Source organism: Syngnathus scovelli, chromosome 3 (genome assembly GCF_024217435.2).
Source record: "Syngnathus scovelli strain Florida chromosome 3, RoL_Ssco_1.2, whole genome shotgun sequence".
NCBI classification, from domain to species: Eukaryota; Metazoa; Chordata; class Actinopteri; order Syngnathiformes; family Syngnathidae; genus Syngnathus; species Syngnathus scovelli.
The window spans coordinates 10,447,933-10,470,141 of NC_090849.1; the positions used below are offsets into that span (position 1 = coordinate 10,447,933).

Genomic DNA, 22,209 nt, shown 5'->3' on the forward strand with positions numbered 1-22,209 from the left:
AGAATTAAAGACGGGTTTACAGTGAGTTATGGTTAGAAAAGCACAACCCTTGTTTTCCAAGAGTTTTTTTCCCCATTAATTTGAAAGTTATTGTACATGACTTATTCAGACACAATTCCAATGCTTAATGCTCGTGCCTTGTAGTTCTTCTTTACCTTTTGAACTTCTATGGGAAACAATGCAGGGCTTGCGCAAAACAGCCATTTACTTGAATTCAAATTAAAATCAGTAGGGTAAAATACTGGATAAGAGAGGCCTTTGAAATCAGCAGAATTGTTTATTTCAGCTAAAGTTTGTGAATATCAGGGCTGAGATAAGTTGTTATTGTAACAGTGCACATAAATGGCCAAGTCCGGTGGTGATTTATGGAACCTTGATTAGCATAGAAGCTTCTTTATTGGGGTAAAACCAATCAATTCTTACAACATTGAATAACAGATGAACAATTTCGTGGAAATATACAATCTAATAAAGAAAAAGTTATTTTGAAATGTATAATAAAAATAAAAAGTATCAGAAGGAAACATTTGCAAGAACTAATGTGGACAAAGCTTGAGCAACTGCGACTACCTCTTGAGGCATTTAGCACGTTAAATACTGATAAGTCGTTGAGAAATCATTGTGACTTTGGCAATGCGTCCTTTTCACAAGTAGCCCAGCCCATTTCGACCAAAGTGACAAAACAGTGGGATGGTAAAACACAAACAAATGAACTGCAAGCAGAATGAAACATGACATAAAATTAACAAAATAATCAATGACATTCAAAACCACATTGAGATGAAAACAAAACACGTTTGTAGTACCACATAACTAACTAGTATTATGAGAAAATTTAGGTCTATCTATCTATTTGTCTCTGTCCATGCACCCTACCTACTGCCTGTCTGTCGATTAAGTAAAATGTTTCAACAGTTTAACATATTGCAGCAAATTATAATTACGCAGTTCAACTTTACAATCATTAAAATTTCTAGCTGTGAAAAAAAATCTGAAGTTACTTCACCTGTATGATAAAGAGGGTGACAACGCCTGCTCCGGTGCTCCGATAGTTTCCCGCAAACCAGTCCCTCAGTTTAATGAGACAACCCTGAAATAAGAGAATGAACTTGAACTCAGAAATTCAAAGAATAGCAGGACTCAAAGCAACCACATCTACGATATACTTACTTACATAAACTGTACATACTGTATATACGTATATCATACATCATGTACGTATACATATTCTTAATCAAACATTAACAGTTAATTTACATGTGGGGATGAATATTTAACAGTAACACTTTGAAAAAAGAACAGTAAATTACCGGGGTGCCTGCTACCAGTAAGTTCGTTCATTATTTCCAGGTATTTTGATTTGAATCTGATACATAACTTGGTAGGCAACACCTTGGCTCCATTTTTAATGTGAGCAAAAGTACTGGAGCATGTGACTACCACATGGCTTTCTAGCCCATGAGTGTCGGATCAAATCGATCCATCCACCCATTTGTACCAGTTTGTCCTCACCAGGGTCATGAGTGGCCTATCCCAGATGACTTTGGGTGAGAGGGCAAACTCTGCACTGGTTGCCAGCCAATTGCAGGTCTGTTTACATAAATTATTCAAATGTGTGGCATGTAATATCTAGATTCACTTTCAGATTTGTGTTTTGTCTGAGAAGTGAAAAGACTATACTGTTTAACTATGCACCCAAAAGGAAATGAAAGTTGTGTCTATGAAGTTGTGCAGGCACGTTGAAAGGTGGAGGCCTTGTATTCCACTGTGAAATATTCCTAGTGATAAATCACAATGCCAAAATTAGGAAGGGAATAGAAATTCAGGTCAGGTCAGGGAGAATGTGAAATATTTATGTATCTTATCAAGTCTTTTCAAAGTGTTCCTTGGGCACCTTCTGTAGCTTGATCTAGCATTAGGCATTCTAGAAAAGGGGCATTTATGTATCATATCCTTCTACAGAAAGTATGCCACGGTGTCTTACATCTCGGAACAATTCGCATAATATCCCATTTTGGGTCCAAATTTGACACAAAGTTGTTTTATTCTGGGGATGGATTTTTATTAGGGAACCAAAGTAGTTCAGTCCACATCTGAGGTCAATTTTGAATGTGCATGTCTTGTACAATAAAATGCTATTTTGAAATCAATTTAAGAGTGGGCAACCTCTGGCCAGTTGGTGTGGATAAGGGAGTGGCAGGGATCCTGGACACAACAGGAGATGGGAACATGACCCATCCAGTCTACCTCACCGTGTACGCCACAACACTGAAACTGAAAAGAGAAAGAGAGAGAAACAGACAAAAATAAAGAAATCAAAATCTAATGCTGAGCAAAACCATTGATTTGGGCAGAGGGAACTTGATATTCATATCATTTCAACATTTTGAGTATGTAACATGAAGCCCGTCAAGATGCCCATGTAATCAAGTTCTATTTAAGTGTAGAGATGAACAGAGTCATTTACCAGGTGCTGGACAGCATCAAAATCATCTTTAATGGTCTGGTTCTCTCCGGGACCTGACTGCCTGTAGATCTCCAAACTTTGTCTCAGGTCTTTCTCAAAATATGAGTCTATCTGTACAGTGGACACAAACTATGTTATTTGCAATATCCCAGTTCTTTAGACAGTGAACAAAGATCGCCCACAGGCATGAACAGAACAATCACTACATGACGGCTTAATGAACGTTTCCCACCTTAAAAATAAAATTAGTGATGCAATGATGATAGGTTACTGACAGTTCAAGCTGTTGTTATGCATGTTGGCAGATGTGTAATATAAACAGTTTACTACCACTCTGCTGTAAACCAGGAACACACACGCCATGGCCAGCTCTATCAGCATCAGGATGAAGAGCAGGACGAAAAACTGCAAATGGGCAAAATCATATTCAGATAAGATAGTGATAAAATTATACTACATTAACTCAATCTATACGTTTGTTTTTGTAAAGGTGTAACAGTTTGAACAGATGACAAACTAAATGTAGAAACTTGACTGACGTATTATTGTGGTCATGGTCACAAAGCACTGATGGTGTGAGTTTGACAGACCGTAAACCGAAACGTTTTCCCTCTAGATTTAATGCATTGGGTATTAATGATGATGCTTATTGATCTCAGAGATGGGCAAATGGCGGCCCACAGCCTTGAGTGGCACATTGATCAATTAAAAAATACAATTATTAAATGTTTTGTCTTATTTCTTACAGTCCCTCCAAAATTTTTAAACACTCAATATATCTTTTACACACAAAAAGAGAGGGGTGCGTGTGTAAAAATATCCTAGAAAACCTCTGAAAAATATGCAAGAATACTTGTAGAGTGAAAAATAAATCTGAGACTATACTGAGATCCGTGGTTGCCGAACTGTGACTATAGTATAAATCTGATTTTAAGTTGTAATATCAGCAATGGCCACTTGAGCGCAGACATGCCTTAGTTCTGCTTACAGGTCTTAGAGGTCTTAGTTGAGTTTACACGATAACAATGTAAAAGAGAGCCATTTCTAAACAATAACTATCCTTTCGTTCAACTTGATACGCTTTTTAGACATTATTTCCGAGAGTTTGGCTATTCTGCTGTGGTTAAGTACGTTTTGTGTTTATATAGTGTTATTTTGTCATATTTAAATTTATTCCGAGCTTGTTTTTTGCTTTTTAAATGTCCGACTCGTGCCGAGCTACTTGATTAGCTGAAATGGAAGGTCTGCAGGTTGTAGATATGTGACGTTTTCATGAACTAAAAAAAACAAAACAAAATTCGCAGAATGGTTTTGTTTAGAAATATACTTACTGGATCTTCTCGTTCCGGAGAAGACCACAACGCAGCCGTTCCGCAGTTGATGTGAATTATACTGCCCTAATTTTTTATGCCTCATCTTTTTTTCTCAGATTTGAAGTGATATACGTGGCAGACATAGTACTTTAATATTAGTTTTTAATGTTTTTTTTCCAGTACAAATTGCAGGTTACTTATTCAGTAGTTTTGAGCTGTCCTTGTATTGTAATTTTTTGAGAGCGTTTTGCACTGGAAAAACAAAATTATGTTTTTTTTTTTTTTTTTTTTTTTTTTTTTGTTTTTTGCTTCAAGCACACATTTTGCAGGCATGTATTTTTGTTATGTTTAAAATAGCATTTTTGTCAAACATGTTTGGCCCCCACTATGGCGCAAATAAAAAAAATGTGGCTCACACCAGGGTTTAAGTTGCCTATCCCTGATTTAACTCATCATAATTTTATTTACTGTTCAGGAATTTGTTGATGAGCTTAACGGTGTCGTCATTTATTATTCACCAGATAGGTGGAATTTTTTTTTTAGACAATCAAAACAGTCCAATTGCAATCTCATCGTTACCCCTGGAAAAAATGACCCAGGTGAACGAGAATATTCACCGGCCTAAATTTGGCACAAACATGTACTTCAATAAAAGTTCACCATTTGATGTAACATCTCATTTTCTAATAACATTCTTGAACATAGTTTGGGATGTTTTACCAGTGTAAACCTCAAATAGCACATTGCCCAAATTATTGTGTCACTTGTGTCAAAATTACTCATTCATGCACTGACTAATGACATGGTTGAAGTGTATGTCAAACTCACACTGATGAGCAGCCAGCGATTCTCCTTCATGGCACCAAGCACACCCAGATAACACACGCAGGTAACAATAGCACCAGTGACCACCAGCGTGTTGGCAGGGAAGATGGGCCAGAAAGTTGTGACCAGAGATGCGAACTTGGAGTGTATGCTTTGAAATATCCCGAAAGCAACAACAAATGCACCGCATAGCTGTAGAACAGACAGGAAACAACACCTTATGTTACCAATGTGACAGTCCCATTTCGGGTTTGAATTCAGTTTGACGAATAACAGAAAATTCACAGGATGAACTTGCCATTTTTAAAACTTACCCAGCACAGGAAGTTGAGGAACACCATCAGATTTTTCAAGCAGTTTACACACGAGCGATCCATTCCTATTTCTGTGGGATTGCACAATTAGCTCAGTCAGAGCAACAGAGATCTGTTTGACTGAAGAATAGAGACTGCTCTTTTGGTGCCTGTGTTTACACCACAATAGTGTTTGATATGGTGACACGGTGCCATAAACACAATGAGCAGTTGTGACCTATTCAGGCCAGCCCAGTTACACATTATTCCTTGAGTTTATATGTTCACTTTGTTTCAACTTCCTTTATATCGGAGTTCCTTCAAATGTCATTGAGCGACCCTAATTTACTCATTATCGATTTTCCGTAGCATGAACACAAGTTAAAACTATAACATCCTCTCATAAAAAAAGATAAAAAAATGAAATGCTGACATATTTGCTTGTCAAGTTTCCACTACTGTATTTTATAAAAATTGTCTGTAAGGTTAACGTGATATTGTTGCGCTAAAGCGCATGGCACATTAACAAGAAAATGTAAATTCATGACTTGAATAACATTTTTTCATGTTTTATGTTAACTGTCACCATTCTGTTGAAGACTTGTAAATGGAGCAAGGTTCAGAATAACCCTGGAAGAGGAAACATTCATAAAACGGTTTTATTTTGCTCAAGCAATACCCAAATTAAGTGATGTTGTCATTGCTTTATAAAGTTCAAAGTTAGCAGGCCCCACTTGGCCTGATTTGACGCTTAATTGTGCAGTTGCATCATTCAGATGCGACTGTTAACAGAAAATAAAGACAAATGCACATACAATGAAAGAGTTTCATTAAAAAACATTTATTCCAAAATACTTAAGACGCACATGTGTACAGAACTCAGTGATGTTGCTTTTCATTGTTGACCAGCAGAGGGCTGCATCTGGTGGAAAATACATCCAGAGCCAGAACTCTGCAGTTCAAAAGTATCACACCACATACAAAAGTTTACTGGTAGTTTTTACAAACAAATGTATCGTGATGGAATGACTTTTAAGGATTATTGATTAGTGAATTGGTGCAATCGCTACAATTACTCTATCCAAGACTTGTACCTGTCCAGGACCAGGAAACGTGCAAGTAACATCTCTACAGACCCTTCTCACCCAGGTTGCAGTCTGTTTGAACTACTCCCCTCTGGACGGCGTTATAGAGCTCTGTACGCTAAAACCAGCAGACACAGAGACAGCTTCTTCCCCCAGGCTGTTGCTCTGATGAACTCACACCACTCTTAGAGTCTCAGAGTCATTACTGTGCAATAACAACCTGCTCTCCACACCTTTTTTGAATTGTCTACACTGTTTGTACTATGTGTCCTCTCTGCATCCATTGCAGCCTTGTCATCCTAGAAGAGGGATCCTCCCATCTGTGGTCTCTTCTCAAGGTTTCTCATTTCCCCTGGAGTTTTGAGTTTTTCCTTGCCCTCTTGGGAGTTTAAGATCAGGGGATGTTTGAGAATATCTGCCATTTTTCACATGTCCTGAATGTTGTTGTTAGTCACCTAAATGTTGAACAGAGGCTGATTTACCGAAGTCAAATTCCTTGTTTGGCACGCTCAAACATGGCGAATAAAAACTCTTGAATCTTGAATTACTGTATATTTATTCCAGCATGTTGGTTGAATCATATGCCCCTATACCACAGCAAAAGGGTAATGTGCATTTAGAATACATATATGGCTGCCTCAAAAAGCTTAACAATTATGTGCTAGAAATCCAACAGTATTCTGTTTTCAAAGTAATTAGCGCTACAACATAGAAAAAAAAAAAAAAAACTACAATGGAGCCTGAATTTATCCAAAGATATTACCACATGACATGGTAGTAAAGGTTCATTAAAGTCTCAGAAATTGAAAATGAAACACATTTGACCCTGTAGTACTTACAGGAAGCGTACCAGATTAAACTTTTATTTATTTTTAGACTATTACATTTACACAAAGTATTTTTAGACTACTACATTTACACAAAGTCACTATCTCCCCCAAAACACTCTTCAGTCATTGATCACAACTCCCTCTATAATCTTTGCACAAAGTCTCTAATTATTTCCCCCAAAACACTCTTCAAAGTCATTGATCATAACTCCCTCTATAGTCTTTGGAAAGTACTGTAAAGAGTTTTTGCATGAAAAAAGAGCAAGAGAGTAAAAGAATGTCTGCAAGTTTAAAGCCATCTTGACCCACTGTCAGCTGGGATAATGGGAATCCAGCTTCCTGCTCATCCTAAATAGGATACAGTGAAACAAATAGGAGTGGAGTGCAGATTCATGGGGAACTTCAATAATACATTGATTTCACTTCAGGTACATATTTCATTACAAATTGGGAACATGTGTGCACTGACTACTGGACTTTAAACTCCAGTTTGATTTTAGATTTGAGTTCAAAGAGCCCTTATGTGTGCATACTGTAATGTGGAGAACAGAAACATTTTTCCAGTGCAGCGGTGGTAGTCACAAAAGTAAAGCACATTCACAGTATCAAACTACATTTGAGAGGGTCCCTGATTTACGATATACACTTTTAAGGTATGAATAGCACCCTAAATTTCCCTATGGCACATTTTGACTTGCATACAATTTCTGATTTGCCCCGCCACTGTTTGAACTACTAAATCCACCATGAACTGCCCGGTACATACACAAAATAAAAAACTGTGGCAGAAATTCACAGTTGATTGCTACAGCAGATGACTATGACAATATGAAACCAACAAGAAATAATGGGTAATGCCTGAGCGAGAAGCTGGTGCGTGCAAACGAAAACTCTCTTTTGAATAAGATTGTGGGTGACTCCAAACATTTTGGATTTGTGAATAAATTACATTTAGTTTGAGCTAAACTCAAGTCACTCATCATTGAATGCAAAGGTTAAGACAGGTCATCCTGTTGCAAAAACAGAGTCAGTGAATCAGGATCTCAAGAACTGTCATGATTTCCTTGCAGTAAAGGTGTTCAATGTTACAAAAGTTTTATGCTGGCGGCACCCGGTGGTTAGCAGCAGTAAGCAGAATGTAAAATAAAATCATGCTACACGGTATCACAGATTCTGATTCCAGGGTAGGTTTGGACTTTGCCTTGTGCATTTCTGCAGGTGGAAATTCTGAAAGCATGTATGTACAAATCAACATCTTACGATTTATCTGGAACAGACCAGTGCTTTTTATGTAATCTACAGGAGCAACAGCCTTGTCTCATTTCAGAGTTACACCTAATTCACATTCATCACTTTTGGGACATTATTTTTGGGACTTTGGCTCTTCTACCAAGTTTAAGTTATTTTGAGCTTGTTTTTTGCCTTTTAAATGTCCAACTCATGTCAAGCTGTGTAGTGAGCTAAAATGGAAGTTCAGCAGGTTTTATTTTGAAATACTACACCTGCTCTACCTATTTGCCAATGCCCAATTTCCTGTATGAGCCGTGTACCGTAATTTCTGCACCATAAGGCACACTTAAAAGCCTTTAATTTTCTCAAATGCCGAAGGTGTACCTTTTAATAAGGTGCACCTTTTGTGTGGAACGACTTCCAAAATCTATAAATGTTGTGTGGCGGCAAGGACGTAATATGTAGACCCGATGAAGCAATCAGAGGACATTATGTTGTACGTAAAATATGTAGACCGGTGGGGGCGTGGGGGGTAAAACGTTCAGAGGACTGTACGTAACACGTAGAGTACATACCTCCACCGCCATTGATAAATAAATACTATTGTTTCCTGCAAAGCAAACAGCATTAGGACCCTCTAAAATGGTATCGACAAAGAGACAGGCTTAAGAGGCACAATTCAAGCTTTCTGGAAAGCTGGGATCAGAGCAATGGCGAGACAATGACAAGCGGGAACTTGTCATGTTCAATGGCAAACTTGCCCAACTGTTTAATTTGGATACAGAAAGTGAGGACTTTGGTGGATTAGCATATGAATATCGTAAGAATGTGAGTCCAGCAGAGTACAAACTACAAACTAGATTCGGTTGAAGTTGGGAAATTGTGTAAAATGTAAATAAAAACAAAATACAATGATTTGAAAATCCTTTTCAACCTATAGTCAATTGAATACACTACAAAGACAACATATTTAATGCTCAAACTCAAACTTTAGTTTTCAAATAATAATTAACTTGGAATTTCATGGCTGCAACACGTGCAGTAGAAGTTGGGAAAGGGCATGTTTACCACTTCGTTACATCACCTTTCCTTTTATTAACACTCAATAAATGTTTTGGAAGAGAGGAGACTAATTCTATTAGCTTCTCATGTGGAATTCTTTCCCATTCTTGCTTGATGAACCGCTTCAGTTGGTCAACAGTCCGGGGTCTTCCCTGTCGTATTTTACGCTTCATAATGCACCACACATTTTCAATGGGAGACAGGTCTGGACTGCAAGCGGGCCAGGGGAGAACTTAGACTCTTTTACGTCGAAGCCATGCTGTTGTAACACGTGCAAAATGTGGCTTGGCATTATCTTGCTGAAATAAGCAGCGGCGTCCATGAAAAAGACGTCGCTTGGATGGCAACATATGTTGCTCCAAAATCTGTATGTACTTTTCAGCATTTATGTTGCCTTCGCAGAAATGTAAGTCACCCATGCCATGGGAACTACTGCACCCCATACCATCACAGATGCTGGCTTTTGAACTTTGCGTTGATAACAGTCCGGATGGTCCGCTTCCTCTTTGGTCCAGAGGACACGACCTCCAGTGTTTGCAAAAACAATTTGAAAAGTGGACTCATCAGACCACCAAACACTTTTCCATTGTGCATCAGTCCATTTTACATGAGCTCGGGCCCAGAGAACCCGGCGGCATTTCTGGATGTTGTTCATAAACGGCTTTTGCTTTGCATGGTAGAGTTTTAACCCGCACTTACTGATGTAGTGACAAACTGTATTTACTGACAGCGATTTTCTGAAGTTTTCCTGAGCCCATTTGGTGATATCCTTTACACACTCATGTCTGTTTTTAAGGGATCGAAGGTCACGGTCATTCAGTCTTGGTTTCCAGCCGTGATTTCACCAGATTCTCTGATGAGATTATGGACCGTAGATGTTGAAATCCCTAAATTCCTTGCAATTTTGCTTTGAGAAATGTTGTTCTTAAACTGTTCACCTATGTTCTCACGCAGTTGTGGACAAAGGGGTGAACCTCCCCATCCTTGCTTGTGAATGACTGAGCATGTTTGGGGAGGTTCCTTTTATACCCAATCATGGTACCCACCTGTTCCCAATTAGCCTGGTCACATGTGGGATGTTCGAAATAGGTGTTTGATGAGCTTTTCTCAGCTTTCTCAGTGTTTTTTGCCACCTTTCTCAACTTCTACTGGACATGTTGCAGCCATGAAATTCCAAGTTAATTATTATTTGCCAAAAAACAATTATCAGTGTGAACATTAAATATGTTGTCTTTGTAGTGTATTCAATTGGATGTGGGTTGAAAAGTATTTTCAAATAATTGTTTTTAGTTTTTTATTTACATTTTACACAAGTTCCCAACTTCAACTAAATCCGGTTTGTGTGATTTAAAAGCTCTCAGAGAACAGAGGGTAATAGAAGCCTGTTTCTTCTACCTTGGAATTTGTTCTTGTCGTCACTCCTCTGGGTGTGTAGATCTTCCTTTGAGCCGCTGTCAACTGTCAGCTCATACAACTTCATGGAGATAATGTCATGGTAATCTATATCAATATGCATATGCCAATAGTGAACACTAACTTGGTCCTCCAGCATATCATTACCGGTATTTATCTTTCATACCTGAGAGTTCACCGGTAGCAGCGGAAGCCCCAAGGTAATTGCCAGCAGGCAAATGAACACCTGTGATGTTGGTGCAGTCTTTCCAAATCCAATCACTACCATCAACAGCTCTCATAGCTGTCATGATCTACAAAGGCGAGAAGTAATCATACATGCAAAAAGTGACAGCAACAAAAGGGTCCGAACCTCCTAAGACCAACACGTAATGTATAACAAAATGGACGTTTCAGCCCAAACCTCTGAGACCAACGCATGTATTGTAATTAATCCGATGTTTATTGTAACAGATCAATTTATTGCTTGTGTATGGTTAAAAAAATATATTGGAAGAATAATAACTCTCCACAACCTACGCTGGCCGATTCGGCTGCAGCCGTGTTCTCTGTCCTGACCCCGAGAGGGCTAGGTGACACACAAACTGAAAATGGCATTCAGGATTCCATAACTGCCATGACGACTGAGGGCATCTTTCTGCAGCACTTCATCAGACTACGGACATCTACATTACTTTTTCTTTCGATTGTTTTTATGTTGTGTGTTTAATGTTGCCCACTATGCATCCAATGCAACCTGGTCGTCCTGGAAGTTCTTTCTCATGGTTTCTCATTTTTCCCCAGTTGGGATTTGGTGTTTTTTTTCTTGTCCTCCAGGGAGTTAAGATCAAGGGATGTTGTCAACTGTGGCCATGTGAAGCCCTTTGAGATGTATTTGTGATTAAGGGCTATATAAAATAATTGATTGATATCTTTATTTCGAACATCCAAAACAAAAAAGAAAAAACTAAACAAATAACACTCTAAAGTGCTACATATAAGTCCATACAACAAACAAACAAAAAATAAACCAACAAACTGAATAAATAAATAAATAAATAATGATAATAATACATAAGTAAAAAAATCAATAGAGAATGCTCGAAAAGGAGTAGGAGGAAGCATAGCTTTTTAGATTCCTACCCCTTTCTCACTTTATCCATTAAACCAATGATTCAACATATAGAGGCAGAGGAGCTAAACAGCTTCTTTGCTCGGCTGACTGGTGCTCAGAGAACAATCTCGCTCTGAACACCAAGAAGACTAACGAGATCATCATAGACTTCAGAAGGCATAGCCCTGAGCCAGCTCCCCTCTTCATCAACGGCGAGCAGGTGGAGAGGGTCCACAGCGTTGAGCACCTGGGCGTCCACATCTCTGACCAGATCTCCTGGTCAGAGAGCATCACCACCATCGTCGAGAAGGCCCAGCAACGGTTACACTTCCTGAGAGTCCTCAGGAGGTACAACCTCAACACCGACCTGTTGCTGACCTTCTACCGCTCTTCCATCGAGAGTCTGCTGACCTACTGCATCACAGTATGGTTCGGCAGCTCCACCGCCGCTGACAGGGAGAAGCTGCAGAGGGTGGTGAAGGCAGCTCAGAGGATCATTGGCCGCCCTCTCCCCTCCCTTACGGACATTTACACTGCCCGCTGCCTCAGCAGAGCTAAGGCCATCTCAGCGGACAGCTCCCACCCTGGCTCCGCCCTGTTTGACCTGTTGCCCTCTGGAAGGCGCTACAGGCATGTGAAGACCAGGACAAACAGACTCAAAAACAGTTTCTTTCCCAAAGCCATCGCCGCCCTCAACTCCAACCGGCACTGATGACACTTTCCTCCATGCATTATCCGCACTACTGTTTCCTATTATTCATTTCCTTATTGTATCCCTCCTTGGTTTGTGGTGCTTCTAAGGACGACGGGGACACCGGGGCATCCTTCTTCTTCTGTTGATAATTTGACTTGTACTTTTATCTACCTCTCATGCACTGAATGGAGGCCTCCAATTTCATTGTACTATGTAGAATGACAAAAAAGGTTTTCTGATTTTCTGATTTTTCTGATACTGTAATTCTACAACATAACACTAGTAGACACACTTCCACACTTATTTTTCTGTTTCATTTTTACTTGTGTGTAGTCCTTTGGCACTTTTAGCCTTTGTACCCGCTAAACAACATATTTTTGTACATTCTTTTAAACTGGTGGATATTTGGACTTTGCTTGAGTTCCTCACTTAGATTGTTCCATAGTTTGACCCCGGTTATAGTGATACAGAAACTTTTTAAGGTTGTTCTTATGTTTAAGATTTTGAAGTTGTGATTCCCCCTTAACTTATAACCTCCCTCCCAATTCCTAAATAAGTTTTGGATATTTTCTGGTAGTTGTTTTGCTTTTGCCCTATACATGATAATTGCTGTTTGATAAGATACTATGTCAGTGAATTTCAATAGTTTGGATTGTATGAAAAGTGGATTTGTGTGTTCCAAGTAGTTGACTTTATGAATAGTCCTTATTGCTCTTTTCTGCAGAATGATAAGTGGCTGTAGTAAAGTTTTATAAGTATCCCCCCAAACCTCAATAAACAATAAAGTGTACGAAGTGAATGATAATCCAGTAATTCTTTTGCTTTGTATATGACTGCCATGCTTCTTGAAATTTTAGACTTTACGTTTTTGATGTGTGGCTTCCAACTCAGCCTGTCATCTATTATAACCCCAAGAAATTTGTTTTCCTGCACTCTTTCAATTTCAGTCCCATCTATTTCTATTCGTATCTTTATGTCCGCTTTGACAAATACCATAAACTTGGTCTTACTTACATTTTAATGATAATTTGTCCCACTCGAACCACATTTTTATTTTTTTCATTTCCTCATTCAACACTGATTCCACTTGTTGGATGTTATCACCTTAACAAAAGATATTTGTGTCATCTGCAAAATTGACGAGTTTTAGTTCTTTAGAGACTTTGCACATGTCATTTATATACAAAATAAACAATTTAGGGCCTAAAATTGACCCTTGTGGAACACCACAAGCTATGTCCAAATATCCAGAGCAGTGATTACCCAACTTTACATACTGTCGCCGTTCTCGCAGATAATCCTTTATCCGGTCCAATACTAATCCCCTTATCCCATATTTTTCTAATTTATTGAATAGTATATTATGATTGTTTTGTGTCAAAAGCTCAAGGTCAATGAAAACTCCTACTGCATGTCATTTGTTGTCTATTGCATCTGTGATTTCCTCGATTGATTCCATTAATGCCTGTGCTGTTGATCTGTTTACTCTAAAACCATAATGGTTCTCTGCAAATAATTTATGTTTTTCCAAAAATCCATCAATTCTACTGTTAAAAAGCTTTTCCAATATTTTTGAGAGTTGTGGCAATATTGAGATAGGTCTGTAGTTTGTAAAGTTGTGTTTGTAAAGTCCCAGTTTTATAAAGAAGAATGACCTTAGCAATTTTCATCTTCTTTGGGAATGTACCAGTTAAAAATGACAAGTTACAGATGTACACAAGTGGCTTTGAAATCCCCTCAATGATTTGCTTAACTAACATCACATCAATCCCATTGCAGTCGGTAGATGTTTTATTTTTGCAGTGTTTTACAATGTTAATGATTTCATTTTCATCAACTGCCTTGAGTGAGGATTCCTTTCTATTGATTTATCTCTGTTGCCTACATCTGGCGCTGGAATCGGTATGTTTTTTGCTATTTTAGGCCCAACATTTACAAAGAACTGATTAAAATTGTTTGCCACTTCTTCCATATTATAATTTTAAGTATCATTTATAACCAAATATTTAGGTAATTTGTGTTGTTCGGTACCTTCTCTAATAATGTGGTTTTGGAGAATCCATATCCCCTTAATATTATTTTTGTTATCCTCTAATTTATTCTTAAAATATTCTTTCTTACTTAATCTTGTAATATTGGTTAATTTATTCTTATATCTCTTATATTTATCTTCAGCGCCTTCTGTTCTCTGTTTTATGAGGTTCCTATAGAGTAAATTTTTATTTTTACAGGCATTTCTTAAGCCTTTCGTCAACCATGGACTGTTCTTATATTTAGTTTTTTATTATATTCCTTGATTGGACAATGCTTATTATATAATGAAGTGAATATAGTCATCAATTTATGGTATGCATTATTTACATATTTTTCTTTATATATTGCATCCCAGTTCTGTTCCATTAATTCATGTTTTAGAGTAGCAATTGTCTCATCTGTCCTAATTCTTCTTTGTTGTTTATACACCCCAATTTCAGATTTGAAATTATTGTCAGATACTGTGAACACTGGAAGGTGGTCAGTAATATCAGTAATTAATAACCCGCTTGTTGTCCTGTTTTCTATTATATTGGTGAATGTTATCTATCACAGTAGCACTCTGTTACTCTCGTGGGTCTAGTGATTGTAGGAAAGAGACTCAGGCTATGCATTAAATTTAAAAAATCATCAATATGTTGTTGCTTATTTGGATTTAATAGATCAATGTTATAATCCCCGCAAATAAAAACATTTTTGTTGCCTTTTTGTATAATCACACTTTCTACCCATTTTGTGAATGTCTCAATGCTAGAACCAGGAGCTCTATAGACACAGTTTATAATAATGTATTTTTTCTTTTCAACACAAATCTGTATCGCGAGACATTCAAGAAGATTGTCCACCACCTGTGTCATAGCCTCTACAATCTTGAATTTCATATTCAAATCAACATAGATTGCAACACCACCCCCACCTTTACTCTGTTATGTATGAATTCATAGCCTTCCATCTCAAAGTGCATTCCCTTCTCAGTCGTAATCTAGGTCTCAGAAATAGTTATTATATGTAATGGTTGTTTGAATGTGTTTAAGTAATCCCGAATGCTACTTAAATTTTTATATAGACTCCGGCTATTGAAATTGATAATAGCTTATCTTTTGTTAAGATGTCCATATTGTACTGATCATTGCTGTAATAACAACATGTGTTGTTTGTGGTGGAGAAGAAATTATTGTCTGGGTCGATGTCCTGATCTATGTCCAGAGTGCTGGTTTCACTGTAATCAAACGTTGGTTGGAGTTGTTCATGTTCTTGTATCCACTGTGTTACATGTCCATTGTTGCTTGATGTAGGTTGAGTAGTGTCCTTGAGCATTATGTTTGTTTTGTGTTGTTACTGTCACGACTCGTCCCCGATCGTGTCAATTTTGTTTGTGGGTCTGTGTGCTCGCCCCTCCCCTCTTGTGTGCCCATGATCAGTGTGATTATTCCCACCTGCCTCTCGTTACCTGTCGTGTATATAAGTCCTGTCTGCCCCTCACTCCCTGTCGGATCGTCGATGTCGTCAAGTTTGCTGTCCTTGTGGTTCCTGTCTGTTTCCAGTCTGTTTCTGTTTGCCATCCCTGTCGGTCAGTCTGTCATGTTATTAGTTTGCCAGTTCTCGTCTGTTTCCCTCGATGCCTCGTTCCACTTCCCTTTTCCCTCAATAAACCCTGGTCCAAACTGCACTTGGTCGTCCTGCTCCATGTTCCACTCCCATCCGTGACAGAACGATCCGACCATCACAGACACCAGCGCTTGGACCCCCCTCCACCACCAGCTCCCACTGCGACGCCCGAGCCACGTCCGAGCAAGTTCCAGCGCCATGGGCTCCACAGCTGCCGTCAAACTCGCTCCCGCGACACCGGACCCGCGGCCGCCATTGGAGTTTCTCCCGGCGCCATCGGCTCCGTGGCCGCCATCAGACTTCGCTCCGGCGACGCCGGACCCGCGGCCGCCGTCAGACTCGCGGCCACCATCGGGCCTCACCCCGGCGTCACTGGACCCACGGCCGTCGTCGGACTTCTTGCCAGCAACGCCGGACTTTGAGCCAGCTGCGCCAAACCAGCGATCGTCCCTGGCTCCAGTCCCACTGCTGCCGCGCGTGTGACTCTTGCCGCTGCATCGGTTCTGACTCTCCGTTTGCCCGAGTGCGGTTCTGCACCCCAAGTCGCCGCCCGAGTGCGGTTCTGTCCCCCGAGTGCGGTTCTGTCCCCCAAGTCGCCGCCCGAGTGCGGTTCTGACCCCCAAGTCGCCGCCTGAGTGCGGTTCGGTTCCCCAAGTCGCCGCCCGAGTGCGGTTCGGTTCCCCAAGTCGCCGCCCGAGTGCGGTTCGGTTCCCCAAGTCGCCGCCCGAGTGGGGTTCGGTTCCCCAAGTCGCCGCCCGAGTGCGGTTCGGTTCCCCAAGTCGCCGCCCGAGTGCGGTTCGGTTCCCCAAGTCGCCGCCCGAGTGCGGTTCGGTTCCCCAAGTCGCCGCCCGAGTGCGGTTCAGTTCCCCAAGTCGCCGCCCGAGTGCGGTTCGGTTCCTCAAGTCGCCGCCCGAGTGCGGTTCTGTCCCCCAAGTCGCCACTGAGCGCGGTACTGTCCTCCAAGTCGTCGCCCGGGCGCGGTTCGGTTCCCCTAGTCGCCGCCCGAGTGCGGTTCGGTTCCCCTAGTTTGTTTTTTGGGACGTCGGGAGCCGTACCTTGTGGGGGGGGGGTTCTGTCACGACTCGTCCCCGATCGTGTCAGTTTTGTTCGTGTGTCTGTGTGCTCGCCCCTGATGCCCATGATCAGTGTGATTATTCCCACCTGCCTCTCGTTACCTGTCGTGTATATAAGTCCTGTCTGCCCCTCACTCCCTGTCGGATCGTCGATGTCGTCCTGTTTGCTGTCCTTGTGGTTCCTGTCTGTTTCTGTTTGCAATCCCTGTCGGTCAGTCTGTCATGTTATTAGTTTGCCAGTTCTCGTCTGTTTCCCTCGATGCCTCGTTCCACTTCCCTTTTCCCTCAATAAACCCTGTCCAAGCTGCACTTGGTCGTCCTGCTCCATGTTCCACTCCCATCCGTGACAGTTACCTCCATTCAGTTCCAAGTCCACTCCAGTTGATTTTCTATTGAGGATACTTATTCAAGCTTTTCCAGTTCCTCAATACTCCTCACCATCAGTATCTTAGCCTCTTCTGGTGATCCATTAAGCTTGATGTACGTATATCTTGTGATTTCTGGTCCATGTACTCTATTTTTTTCATTCTTCTCAAGTGACATGCTTTCTTTGCAATATCCGCATTGATCTTTGTCAAATGTTCATTGATGTAGATGTCTGTGCCTTTCAGAAACTTACCCTGCTTTAGAAATGCTACTTTGTGCTTCCTGTTGACAAATTTCAGAATGACTGCTGGCTTGTCATTACTGTTTCTTCTGGGCAGTGGATGACATGCTTCAACCTGGTTGGAGTCCATAGTTATTATTATATTTCCGTTGCTCGGCTGAGCTTGCATGTTGCTCACAGCCATCGTTACTTGCCGTCACTGCCCTTGCATAAGTTTAATTGCTATTCCTGTGATGACAGTCATTTATTCTTGTATATTGCTCAATATCCGCTACCCGAATTTCAAGGTAGGCAAGCCGCTTGTCGTTCTCAGCATTGAGCATACGGAGCGTCTTTACCTCTTCCACCAGTGCCAAGATGTTTTTCTGCTGCATCCTTACAGCAGAAACTTCTTCCGAAAAGAAGTCAAGTGACCTTTTTATGTCCTCGACCTCCTCCATGAACATGGTTAGGTTTTTTTTCGGCCCCATATTGCTCACGTTGGTCACAGCTATCACATTCAACTTTTAATTCAACTTGACAAAAAAGAAAAAAAAACAAAGACATTTACATTACTTTGCAAAATTAGTCAGACTGCGTAGAATACTCTTATAACTACTTTTTTATAATCTATGAGTGTTAACCATGTATTGTAATAAAGTGTTTTTGGTGTGGAGGCCCAAATGTTTATATTATATTAAATGAACTGCAATTTAACATACACTATTACTGCAGTGAACATTTATTACTAGGTAATACCAATTTCAGATCTATCATTCAGTGCCTGTCATGCTCTCAGGAACATTCAAATGGCCACACACACCACCGGTGAGAAAGCATAAAAGCAAGAGCAATGCTTACCATCACACAATAGGATCATCTTTGACGCACACGCTCGTTTAAGACAATACTAAGAGTATATTAACATATTACCATAGATGCTGATGTTTTGGTTGGTAACAAAATCAACAGTCAAAATCAGGACTTTACTCCTAAATGTTCTTGCACCAGTAGTTAATTAAAATATTTTCAATTAAATTATTTCCAAATGACCAATTGCCCTATAGCTGGCAGCAGGTTGCAAAGAACAAGCAGTAGATGGTCATCGAGCGACATAGGAATTGGCCAATCACGATGGGCGACTTGGATCGATTGGCGCACCACTAGTTTTAGCCGAGTATAATATAAATAATAATGAAGAAAAACATTTGTGGACTTATCAGAGAGGTAAGCTAATTGTTATCATCCCAAATGTGCCCTTAAATTTCACTAACAGACTGACAAAAAAAGGGAGGGGGGGTATTAGCTGGTCACAAGACTGCAATTACCAGAAAAAAATACAATGCAAATTAGGGAGAAAGTACTATGTGACATGAATGACTACAGTGACCATTTCCTCCCAACAGCATTGGCTATCCACTTCCACTTTTGTTTTCGATCTGAAAAGCGTGAATGTGATGAGCATACTACATAGGAAAAAATATAAAAACCTTTCTTTGAATTGAGTTTCATACCTTCAATCTGTTTCGGGTGTATCTAATGAGGATAAATGCGCCATCTCTTGAATTGCGAACCTTAGCCGAGCAGCTTCCAAGCTCTGTGGATCGTCCGTCACTATCGTGGTCATAAGACAGGAACCCGTTCCCCAGCATTACTGACACACGAGGGTAATCCCACTGTGAATGAGGAAGTGATGAGTTACTAACATTATCTTGAGATCAAAAACACACAACTGAAAGATTTAACATAAAGCAGTTTCCACATATAATAGAGAATGCTTAGCCCAGAAAATAGGACTCTGACTTCAGGTCATGATGCAAATGTCCTCTTTGGTATATGTAAGCACCTTAGGGTCATACAAATAAATGTATCCTGAAGTGAGATCACTCTTTATTTTTAGGCAAAATCACCCATCCCTTGGTGATACCCACAAAAAAGAAAAAAAATGCAAGCGCTTACATTATTTTTTTTTAAATTGGGAAACGTGTCCACAAATACTCCGAGACCAGTGAAATTGTTTCTGCTGCCAAAAACAAGCCCTGAAAGCACATAACAAGGTTCAATATTATAGTTTTGTAATAAACATCTCATATCGTCCCCTGGTGCCGTTTAAGAAAACTATGCTGCGCTACAACTGTCAATTCATTCGAATGACAGTTTTTCACATCCATTCCAGCGTGAACATTTTGTTAAAAATGTTGTCAAGCAAACACTCTAGATCTTTTTGCCTTCAGCTATGCCACGCCAACAAAATGATGACACATTGTTTATAAACGCTAAAGGGGTCCATATACTGATAACCAATTGATAGTTGAAAGTAGTTACATCAAAGCGTAGCATGAAAATTGTTCAATTTTGCCACATGATACTGACACTAGCAAGTGATCTAAGTCTCCTACCATCCTCCATGCGCTCTTTGGTTAACCAGATGGCAAAACCATCTCCAGCCATATACGTCTTTCCTCGCCCGTGGATTTTAAAGTGCACCTTGAGCTCCCAGTTGTATAACAGTAAAGGCTAAAAGACAACAAAATAAAGACCAAAAGGTTATTTGAGGATTTGGTGACAAAAAATAGGAGATTTGTTCCAACTTGTTCAATTCAAGCAGGGACAGAACTTGTATTTGCTCTTGATAAACAGGTTTGAGAGTTGAGAAATGATTCGGCTTCCAGTGCATGCTCAGAATGGTAGGGTGGATTCGGCAGAGTTACATTTCGACTCCAAATTTCGACTCCAAAGCTCCCTGTCTGTGCGGCTGGTCCGGGGTGAGCCTCACATATTCAGCTGTTACTAAAGCAGTACCCTTCAGCTCCCACGGTGAATAGCTTGAGAAGCCTAACACGACAAAATAAAGGGATTTTTCTCAGCCTTCAAAAACAAAGAGCTTATGTGCTGCCATATTTGCAAAATCACACCAATCAAAGTCAAATTAAGTAAAACCACATACACTTACATGAACTCATCATGGGACGCGCTCTTAATGGGCATGATTGTCATTTTAATTTTGAACTGTATTAATTTGACTTTCCCTATTCCAATTTTTAAACAAACTTTGATGTTGAGACTGAGTAATTAATTAATAATAAATAATAATTAAATAAATATTAATAAATAGGGGACCACTGCTCTAAGGTAATTACTACCAATCAAATATGAAATAATTCATACTGATATTGACTGTATTGACCGAATGTTCCGTTTTGAATACCGATGCAGATAACAACAAGTACACTTATCTTATTTTTTAAAAATGAAACTTACCATTATAAGGCTGTACAAGAGAATATTCCCGCTTTAAAAACTTCTCCATTAAAGGGTCGTCTGTCGCCATCGACAGCCGTAAAGTATAAAGTACTACTAACAAACATGTTAAATCGCGAATGCTTTTCAAAAGAAACATTGAAAACATTGTGGAAAAAAATTAAAAGATCAAGGCATGATGCTGTCAACTAACAAACATGTTAAAACGCGAATGCTTTTCAAAAGAAACATTGAAAACATTGTGGAAAAAAAATTAAAAGATCAAGGCATGATGCTGTCAACTCGCTGACTGACTCGTTAACGTCGCGCGTCTTCTCATTTTAGTTCCTAACCAGCTTTGAAGTGCATTAGCGCCACCTACCGGACAGTAAAGACATTTCATTTGAGTTACGTCACGTATTCTTCAATCGGAAATGAAAGGGGAATGTATCATATAATGCAGTGGTCCCCGACCTTTTTTGCGCCACGGACCGGTTACGTGTCAGAAATATTTTCGCGGACCGGCCTTTATATAAATAAATAATACATTTATATAAATAAATAATACATTTGTAATAAATATATAAATACTATGGAATAAAATGATACCACTGGCATAAAACAAGTATAAACGACATAAAAATAAAACTCACCATTACGTTGAATTAGTGCGAGCACTGAGCTTGTTTCTCAGAAACGAGCCGGTCCCATCTGGGCAATGACACCCGAAGTGGTTAAGGTTTGTCTTTTAATGCAGGATGCTTGGTCTCCGTGTGCCGAAGCAGTTTTGAAGGCTTCATTGCTAGTCTGTCGGCACATATTATGCAGAGTGGGCTTGGCGCGTCAGAGTCACCTGTGGCGATGAATCCATATTTAAAGTAGGACTCCAGAAATGTTCTTTTAAATGCAGCTTTCCTTTTCTTAGAACTCGTAGCCTCTTCTTCCGTCTCGTCATTGGGCTTTTTTCCCTTTCCGAAGAAGTTTTACAAACATCTCTGTTTCTTGCTCATTTTTGCTTGCTTCGCGGGCTCGACTGAGGTGACATGTCACGTGACCGAGACGAGCGTCTTGACCTGAACCGACGGATGTAATTGGTAGAGAATCGCCAATTTTTTTATATTTTTCAAAATAAATTCTTACTCATTTTTGCTAGCTTTGCAGGCTCAACCGGGGAAACATGTCAAGTGACCGGGACGAGCGTCTTGACCTTCTTTCGTGTAACGTCATAACTCCAATTTAGTGTCGTGGAGCCATGCCAGCATCCCTGGTCCCAAGGTCAAAGAGGCCGGCCTCCGAGGGTGGTCTATATAGGGGGCAGGTGTTGATGATGTGGTCGGCCGTCTGCATTGGGTCTCCGCACTCG

At 40.0% G+C, this 22,209-nt stretch overlaps 2 protein-coding genes across 4 annotated transcripts; both read right to left on the reverse strand.

Annotated features, from left to right (window-relative positions):
* Nucleotides 1-359: 359 nt before the first annotated feature.
* LOC125965715 (leukocyte surface antigen CD53) lies at nt 360-5,087 on the reverse strand. The gene is made up of 7 exons (XM_049716464.2): nt 4,920-5,087; nt 4,609-4,797; nt 2,798-2,872; nt 2,468-2,578; nt 2,167-2,274; nt 1,007-1,090; nt 360-713 (listed from the first exon to the last, which is right to left on the reverse strand). Exons 1-7 carry the CDS (start codon nt 4,980-4,982, stop codon nt 645-647), a joined length of 699 nt encoding a protein of 232 aa, XP_049572421.2. The 5' UTR covers nt 4,983-5,087; the 3' UTR covers nt 360-644.
* A 5,236-nt stretch (nt 5,088-10,323) lies between these two features.
* LOC137840168 (VIP36-like protein) lies at nt 10,324-21,185 on the reverse strand. Of its 3 annotated transcripts, XM_068650241.1 has the most exons (7): nt 20,868-21,185; nt 20,318-20,441; nt 20,006-20,123; nt 19,566-19,645; nt 19,121-19,282; nt 10,685-10,811; nt 10,326-10,605 (listed from the first exon to the last, which is right to left on the reverse strand). In XM_068650241.1, exons 3-7 carry the CDS (start codon nt 20,055-20,057, stop codon nt 10,463-10,465), a joined length of 564 nt encoding a protein of 187 aa, XP_068506342.1. In that variant the 5' UTR covers nt 20,058-20,123; nt 20,318-20,441; nt 20,868-21,185; the 3' UTR covers nt 10,326-10,462. The 3 variants fall into 3 exon arrangements, with proteins under 3 accessions (XP_068506341.1, XP_068506342.1, XP_068506343.1); XM_068650240.1 differs by lacking the exon at nt 20,318-20,441 and having other exon boundaries at nt 10,324-10,605; XM_068650242.1 differs by lacking the exon at nt 20,318-20,441 and having other exon boundaries at nt 10,486-10,579.
* Nucleotides 21,186-22,209: the final 1,024 nt, after the last annotated feature.

Excerpts from the sequence above, each read along its gene's own strand:
- LOC125965715 (XM_049716464.2), bottom strand. The coding sequence starts at position 4,982 with ATGGATCGCTCGTGTGTAAACTGCTTGAAAAATCTGATGGTGTTCCTC. Across the intron at positions 2,873-4,608 it reads ATCGCTGGCTGCTCATCAGT|TTTTTCGTCCTGCTCTTCAT; the intron begins GTGAGTTTGACA and ends GCCCATTTGCAG. Across the intron at positions 714-1,006 it reads TCACCCTCTTTATCATACAG|TTCATTTGTTTGTGTTTTAC; the intron begins GTGAAGTAACTT and ends TTCTGCTTGCAG.
- LOC137840168 (XM_068650240.1), bottom strand. Across the intron at positions 19,646-20,005 it reads CAAAGAGCGCATGGAGGATG|GGCTTGTTTTTGGCAGCAGA; the intron begins GTAGGAGACTTA and ends ATGTGCTTTCAG. Across the intron at positions 10,606-10,684 it reads TGCTACCGGTGAACTCTCAG|ATTACCATGACATTATCTCC; the intron begins GTATGAAAGATA and ends ATATTGATATAG.